The sequence below is a fragment of the Mesitornis unicolor genome, unplaced genomic scaffold (assembly GCF_000695765.1).
Source record: "Mesitornis unicolor isolate BGI_N332 unplaced genomic scaffold, ASM69576v1 scaffold13581, whole genome shotgun sequence".
Classification (NCBI taxonomy): domain Eukaryota; kingdom Metazoa; phylum Chordata; class Aves; order Mesitornithiformes; family Mesitornithidae; genus Mesitornis; species Mesitornis unicolor.
In genome coordinates, this window is record NW_010163207.1 from 1 (window position 1) to 8,311 (window position 8,311).

General features: G+C 38.6%; 1 protein-coding gene across 1 annotated transcript; it reads left to right on the forward strand.

Annotated features, from left to right (window-relative positions):
• The first annotated feature begins 917 nt into the window (after positions 1–917).
• Positions 918–5,358, forward strand: LOC104547981 (E3 ubiquitin-protein ligase HERC2-like). The gene is made up of 4 exons (XM_010193877.1): positions 918–1,102; positions 2,929–3,034; positions 3,576–3,788; positions 4,368–5,358. The coding sequence occupies exons 1-4, from the start codon at positions 939–941 to the stop codon at positions 4,638–4,640; spliced, it is 756 nt and encodes a 251-aa protein (XP_010192179.1). The 5' UTR covers positions 918–938; the 3' UTR covers positions 4,641–5,358.
• The last annotated feature ends 2,953 nt before the right edge of the window (positions 5,359–8,311 follow it).

Genomic DNA, 8,311 nt, shown 5'->3' on the forward strand with positions numbered 1-8,311 from the left:
AGCTTTCCAGCCACTCGTCTCCAAGCCTGTAAAGTTTCTGAGTGGGATGGAAGTAACAGAAGACAAGCAGACTCTAGCATAAAGTTTTCTCCAGTGGTTGGCTTCTATTGGCTGATTTCTGTATACTTATATTTTGACTGGCCTTTAGAGCCAGTGTATAAGGATGACTTGTACTCACTTTTAGAACTGTAAATTTCAGTCATTCAAAAGTAGTTAAATAAGCTCTTTGAATTCTAGACCATTCTCAGACCTTCTCATGAGTTTGACTAGACAAATGTTGTGGTCTAACTCCTACTTTCCAGAAGACCTTTGTGTAGCTGTAGCTGTCTGTTGTGCCAGGATACAGTAGCTGGGTGCACACGCCTACACTGTTTTGAAGGAAATGAGAATTAGTTCAGACTACTACTGAAAAGAGTTTGTGCCCACATACTGAACGTCACAAACTTCCGAATTCTGTTTACTGAGCTCAGGAGAGGTGGAGGAAGTGTTAGGTCTTCCTTACAAAGAAGAGTTCCTTCTCAAATGTCATGTAGAAAGGTACTTACTGTAAAAGCATTGAGTCATTTACTTATCAGTAAGGGGATTCCTTTGGTACCAAAACCAGCATTGGAGTTTGTAGATGGGATTACATTTTTAAGCTTTAAATCTATTTTCTTATATATAGTACAGTTTCTTGGCAAATGCTCCTCAAAAGGATTGAAATCTAGAACACATGAACCCTCCTACATCCCAGCATAAGGAAATATTGTGTAAAATACTAATGCATTTTATGGCTTTGAAATTCAGTTGTGGTCAGACATTTGATGATGCTTTTGGTAGATGACACATGATGCACTGCTTTTGTTGTATAATAGACACTATTATGTAGTGCTAGTAAACTGGCTTTAACTTGGGCTTGTTATTTTCAAAAGGTTGATAAAGATTTTATTCCTGGACTTATGTACATACGAGACAATGAAGCTACTTCAGAAGAATTTGAAGCTATGAGCCTCCCATTCACTGTGCCTAATGCAAGTGGTCAAGATATTCAGTTGAGTTCCAAGTACACCCATATTACACTGGATAACAGAGCTGAATATGTGAGGCTGGCAATAAACTACAGGTTTGTTGAATAAGTCATTCAAATTACTGACATGACTAAGCATTTTCTTTTAAAAAATATGTAAAAGCTTTTGAACAGTATACTACTTTAACCTCTTATGTACATCTGCTTTAATATTGTCATGGGATTACAGTGTTGATTTTCTGGTTTCTTTTAATCTCTCAAAGGAGAAAAGATCAAACTTAATTTTTAGGAAACAAAATAAACTAGCAGGTATGGCTCTAGATTTTAATAGCTGTCCTGACAAAGCAGTTTTGGAAGCCAGTTTTACAGGTGGAGATATGCCTCTTCCATCTGGTTCGTCCTATGTGATAAAGTAAAAGGCTTGATCATTAACTCATAGTTAGTACTACTGCTCCCAAATTTTTTCGTATCATCAGTTGCAGTCAAGAGCAGTCCCAGATGAATTCTTACTGTATTTTTATCTATGTTGGAATACACAAACCAAAATGTGCATAACCTGAACATCATAAAAATGAAGCTTGACACGTATGTGCAGACTAGTAAATTCATCCACAGGTGCCAAAAACTGAACATTGTGCAGAAACCATTGGCAAACTGGTTCAGTGTTTGAGGTGTTTGGTTAATTGAACACCTAGATAGCTAACCTAGACAAGTAAGAAGCAAGTAACCTAAGAAGCAACCGTAGAGATCTTGTTATGTGAAGCAGTGAGCCTAGTCCTTTATATAACATAGAGATTTAGATAATTCAAATGAGAAACTGATTCAGAGTTGTTTTATTCTCTCTGCCATAGTTAACTATAGTTATAACTATAACTATATAGTCTCTAACTGTAGAGAGTGCATGAGCAAGACTGCATCACACTGTACACTCCATACTTATTAGTTTGTATAGTGTCTGCCAACAACTACTTGAATCGCAGTCTTTGTTGTTTGTTTTTTTTTTTTCTATAAATGGTTATGAACCAATACTTAAACCTATTTTTGACAGCAGAGAGGAATTTCATTTGGCATGAATAAATGATATGTCTATATAAAAATGTTATATTCTTTTGAAGAAAGGGTTTTGTTCTCTTACTATTTTGGCTATCCTCAAAGGACATGAGCTATTCATTTTACAGTTATAAGTCCTTTGGGGGATATGTTTAAATGTTTAGATTAAGTATTAAGTTTTTTAATTATATGAAACTCTTGAAAGAAAAGCTAGCACCTGAATAGAATGGGAAAAAGTAGATGCCTAAGACCAAGTTTGTCTTGACATCTTTGTGTATTTTGGTATGACAAGCCTGAGGACAGGACTTGTCAATGATGCGGATCTCAGCTCTGGAGAGCTCTGTAAAACATCTCAGAAATTATTTGACCGGAAAAACAAAATGCAAAACTCATGGGTGGCAGCAGAAGCAGCAGCGTGTTAGACCTACCTGTGTCTGTTTTGAAATACAACAACTCCTGACCTCTGATGTCATGCTTTAGTTCAGACCAGTTTTCTTTTACCTTAATATCTGTCTAGTGCTGGGAATGCATGAGGGCAGAGCTACAAAGCACTGCCATTCTCCTCCCAAGAGCATGTTGTTTCCAAATGGGGAATTGGTTTGTTCTTGCCTGGCACAGCACATGAATAATACTGGAAGTAAAATCTCCTAAACACTGGGAGTTCTCTCCATGCTAGCCTTGCTGTGCAATATGAGTTGGTGTAGAAACTGGTATAAGTAAAGTATCCTGCGTGATAAATGTTTATTAAGGTTCCTTGGTACATAGGTGGAGGCTTGAGGAGAATGCTTAAAGTTTCCTTGATATTACAGTAATTGCTGGAATTAATGGCTAGAAACGGCATTCATAGAAACTCTGAAAATGTGTCTCTGCAGACTTCACGAGTTTGATGAACAAGTTGCAGCAGTTCGTGAGGGGATGGCCCGTGTTGTTCCCGTTCCTCTGCTCTCGCTCTTTACAGGATATGAACTGGAAACTATGGTATCAATTTCTGTTTTGCTACCTCTGTCAGACTAACTTGGAGTGAGATTCTTCACTTATATTTTACTAATCCATAACCCAGATTAAATCCTGTTTACAATGCTTTCTCTGTGATTGCAAACATATTGTCCTAGGAAAGACTAGAAAATGTGTAATTGCCCTCCTGGTGTTAATAAGGTTATTTTGATATAGCTGAGCGGTGATGTAATGAATTTTTTCTGGAGGAAACAAACAAAAAAAGCCAATCTCTTCCCCCCAAAAAACAAGGACCTAGGAGGTAAATTGGAGATACTTGTCCCAAGTAAAATATTTAATTCTTTGTGATTCAGGAATATGAAAGAAGGTTCATTATTGTCCCCTGATGGAAGATATATGTTCAGTATTATTGTGATAGGAGACTATGCACAGCACTTCAAATATTAGAATATTCATTCTGTTGATTTAAAAGCTGGTTAAATATTTTAAAGGAATGGAGGGAACAAATCAGTTGTAATTTATTTTATCAGACTTTTGTAGCCTATCACTGTATTTTAATTTTCAGGTATGTGGAAGCCCAGATATTCCACTTCACCTTCTGAAATCTGTAGCAACTTATAAAGGCATTGAACCAACTGCTTCCTTGATACAGTGGTTCTGGGAGGTGATGGAGTCCTTCTCAAACACAGAGCGATCTCTCTTCCTGCGTTTTGTGTGGGGCAGAACAAGGTTGCCCAGGACTATTGCAGACTTTAGAGGGAGAGACTTTGTTATTCAGGTAAGGTGTGCGGGATGGGGTGTGGGATTTTTATTTTAAAAAGCTGGTAGTGGAGAAGTAGTAGCATGACATAACAAGAGAACAGGCTGGTTGCATTGAACTATTTATGCAGCCTTACGTTGTAGATTCAACAGTGCAACAGAGAACTATAATGTGTATAAATATTTTTCTTTCTTGATTTGGGCAAGTGAATATTCATTTCATTTCCAAGTTGTTTTATTCTCTGGATTTTTATAGTTTTCCATTTTCAGTCATCAGCTGCTTTTGCTAAAGCATTTCGTTCAGCTCAGTACTCATTTCAGCTAAATTAAAGAACCATGGTCATCAAATCATATTTGGTAAAGTAATATAATCTTTTTTATATTGTTCCCAACCACATCTTCATAATTAAAGAAGCTCATATATGTCTGTTTTTATTTATTTACTTAGTGTAATTGGCCTTTTCATTATTCTTTTAAGAAACTTCAGCATCAGAATGACAAATCTAACATGCTGTTAAAAAATTCTCAAGTGTTATTCTGATATTTATTTGTGGCTTGGACAGGGAATCAGAAATATTATGCTTTTTGTTTTCGACAGGTATTGGATAAATACAATCCTCCAGACCACTTTCTTCCTGAGTCATACACTTGCTTCTTTCTCCTGAAGCTGCCCAGATATTCCTGTAAGCAAGTACTAGAGGAAAAACTGAAATATGCCATTCACTTCTGCAAGTCTATAGACACTGATGATTATGCCCGGATAGCGCTGACCGGAGAGCCAGCGGCTGATGACAGTAGCGATGACTCTGATAATGAAGATGCAGATTCTTTTGCTTCAGATTCTACACAGGACTACTTAACAGGACATTAAAAAAAATGAAATAAGGGATAGTTGTCACAAGCACTGAGGCAAAGCGCCAAAATGACAATGAAGCCAAGGACAGTTTAGGTCTCAGAAGACAGAGTGTGTAGTGAGAGGGATGGTAATCTTCTGTGTGTTTGCTACTCACAGTAGGAGTTAAGGATTACAGCTTAAACCATCAGCTTAGAATAAATGGCACAGTATATGGGCATTTAACATTTATTTTAAGAGCTGAAAGTGGCCCCCCATAATGCTGCACTACATTTAGAACCTTTGTGTTTACTGAAGTGTTGTAAATGTTTATATAAATATGGTAGTGCAGCATCCAAAGGGCAGTGAAACCTTTAAATTGTGGGTGCAATAGGTTTTTTCATATTAAGTGTTGTGTTCTGTGCATCTTATTGATTGTATATTGGAAATACTGTGCAACAACTGAATAGTATTATAAATATTTCAATTAACTTTACTAGAAGTTTGTTAAAATTTTTTGAACATGGAATTAACATTATTCCTTGAAATTCTTCTATAGATAATAAAAATGGCCAATAGTTTCACCTCCACCCCTGGTTTGTATATTTTAGCTTATGCATTATTTATCACAAATTTGATACCTTTCTGTGAACAGCATCATAATTCTTATCATGGAAAGTGTCCTGTATATAATTTGTGCCATGTAAATGCAAAAGTTATAATTTCCCTCCAAATAAAAGTTCTGCCACAGAAAAAAGTGTTGTCAGTAATGGTGAATTTGTTCTTGCACACCTGGGAAAAAAGTTGCTTTTGAGGAAGTGTAAGGGAGAGATGTTTTCAAGTACCTGAATGTGAGTGGGAGAGTATGATGACACTTGTGTAACATACCGTGTCTGAGAAAATGGGATTCTTTTACAAGGCTTGATCACGAAATGTTGTGCATCCAGAGTAGCCTGTTTGAATAAGTCATTGAAGTCAAGGGGAGTTCCAACAGGTATTGTGTGTTTACTCCACAGGCTATGCACTAGTTTTTCAAAGTAGGAAAGCTAAGATTTAGTTGTACCAAAGCACTAGTATTTTACTTTAAAATCCAGTAGAAGGTGATGTCACACCATTTCCTCATTAATTGTTAGAGTAGATATATGTGTACATTTAACATTTTACAATTCAGAGTTGGTTCATTTCTTTTTAGTGTGTGCATTTGACTTCTAACTTCTGTAAATTTAAATACTAACTGTGGTCATGAAATCAGTTTTCCTAAGACACCTCCAATACTGTGTTCAGTTTTGAGCCCCTATACAGAAAGGCCCCTCTACTACAGAAAGGACATTGAGGCACTGGAGTGTGTCCAGAGAAGAGGAATGAAGCTGGTGAAGGGTTTAGAGGACAAGTCTTATGACGAGAGGCTGAGAGAACTGGGGTTGTTTAGTTTGGAGAAAAGGAGGCCGAGAGGAGACATTATTGCCCTCTACAGCTACCTGAAAGGAAGTTGTAGTGAGGTGGGGGTCTGTCACATAACTAGTGATAGGACAAGAGGTAATGGCCTCAAGTTGTGCCAGGGGAGGTTTAGGTTGGATATTATAGGGCATGTCTTTACTGAAAAGGTTGTCAAGCACTGAACAGACTGACCAGGGAAGTGGCTGAGTCACCATCCCTTTAGTTGTTTAAAAGATGAGTAGATGTGCTTAGGGACATGGTCTAGTGGGGGACTTAGCAGGGCTGGTTTCATGGTTGGACTTGGTGATCTGAAAGGTCCTTTCCAACCAAAACTATTCTATGATTCTACTTCATATTTCAAAATAGTGGTGAAACTCTGTTTGTTGTTAAGATGTCAGAGTTTTGAAGTTCATGTCCTTTAAAGGCCTCTCTTTCACGTTGAAGATTTCTTACAATAAATGGTCTTGTCTCTCCTCGCTTCTCCCAATTGATAAATGCTCCTGATTCTCACTGGAGATTTCAGACTTTCTGTCTGCTGGTGAAAAATGACAAGTCTTTTTTGAGTCTTAAAAAAAAGATGCTTAATCTCAAAAACTTAAGCAACCTTTTTATCTTTGCTGCTAAATTGAATTTCTCCTGAGGTGAGGAGTGGAGAATCTAGTACAGAAATGCTCATGTGGTCATCTGCTGTCCTTTGCCATGGTAACACGGGAACCCTGCAGGCATCTAGCCTGATCAAGGAGTTTCTGTAGTCAGCTTTTCAGGAGATCTGATGGGTGGAGTCATACCCAAATGCCATAATCTCCCCCCCCCCCCCCAAAAAAAAAAAATAAAGAGTTTTTATTCCAATTAAAGCAAAAAGGAAATATTCTTTGTGTACGGCAGCAGTTTACATTGTCAATTGGTGAACCTGCTTAAAAGAAGGGGTTTTTTAGGCTGCCTTCTTTGCTCTCCTATCCTAACAGAAGACTCTCAAGTGCCCTCTTACAGTGTGAAGCCAGGAACACCTTTCACTAGACCAAGTTCTTCAAAGCCTCATCCAACCTGGTGTTGAAGACTTACAGGGATGGGGCATCGACAACTTCCCTGAGCATTCCGGTTTCTCGCTGTTCTGAGTCAAGAATTTCTCCCTAATATCTAATCTAAACCTACCCTCTTTCTGTTTGAAACTGTTACCCCATGTCCTATCACTATGTGTCCTTGTAAACAGTCCCTTCCCAGCTTTCCTGTAGGCTCCCTTCAGGTACTGGAAAGCTGCAATAAGGCGTCCCCACAGCCTCCTCTTCTCCAGGCTGAACAAACACCACTCTCTGAGCCTGTTTTCATAGCAGAGGTGCTCCAGCCCCCTGATAATCTCTATGACCCTCCTCTGGACTTGCTCCAATAGGTCTATGTTCCTCTTTATCTTGGGGATCCCAGAGCTGAATGCAGTACTCCAGGTGGGGTCTCACTAGAGTGGAGTAGAGGGAGAGAATCACCTACCTCAACCTGCTGGCCATGCTTCTTTAATGCAGCCCAGGATGCGGTTGGCTTTCTAGGTTGCAAGTGTGCAAGGCCAAGTGCAAGGTCCAGGACAAATACAGGCTGGGCGTAGAATGGCTCGAGAGCAGACCTGAGGAGAAGGACCTGGGGGTGTCGTTGAAAAACTCAACGTGAGCTGGCATCACAAGAAGTGATCAGATCTCCTTTGTAAATGGGTCAGTGTTAAGTGAAAAGAAATTAATTTCTCATTGGCCAGTTGCATATGCTCACTATTAATTAATTATAAGCCTTAACAGAGATGGGGTACAGCATGTCTGGAAAATAGGAGTCCAAGATAGGATGACAGCTTTTTCACTGGGATAACTTTGTCAGCGTGTGGGCAAAAAGTGCCAGTGTGCTTCAGTCTTGGTGGCTGGCCTAGCTTTGTTACCCTGTTAGCAGCAACTCACAGGCAAAGAAAATACAAGGAAGTGTGAAATCAGAATTAATGAAATTAAGAGGCTTGTAGCTGTAGAAGGCTGCTCTTCCTTCTCCTTTCTTCTGAAAAGTTTGACCTGTGGCCAAGACATGACAGTTAATGCTTCTTCCCAAACCAGCATGCTATTTCAAAGGTCCAAAAGTGGAGAAGGTAAATGACCAAGTAGGTGAAGCTCTGATTTGGTATTCGAGAAGACAGATTTTTGAATTAATTCTTCTGTATAAAGTATTTCACGACTCTTTTGAAGAGCTTTAGCTCTTTAGCTTCTGCAACTGATGTTTTGAGTAAGTTCTTTCCATAATTTCCCAGTTAT

Excerpts from the sequence above, each read along its gene's own strand:
- LOC104547981 (XM_010193877.1), top strand. The coding sequence starts at position 939 with ATGTACATACGAGACAATGAAGCTACTTCAGAAGAATTTGAAGCTATG. Across the intron at positions 1,103-2,928 it reads AGGCTGGCAATAAACTACAG|ACTTCACGAGTTTGATGAAC; the intron begins GTTTGTTGAATA and ends GTGTCTCTGCAG. Across the intron at positions 3,789-4,367 it reads GGAGAGACTTTGTTATTCAG|GTATTGGATAAATACAATCC; the intron begins GTAAGGTGTGCG and ends TGTTTTCGACAG.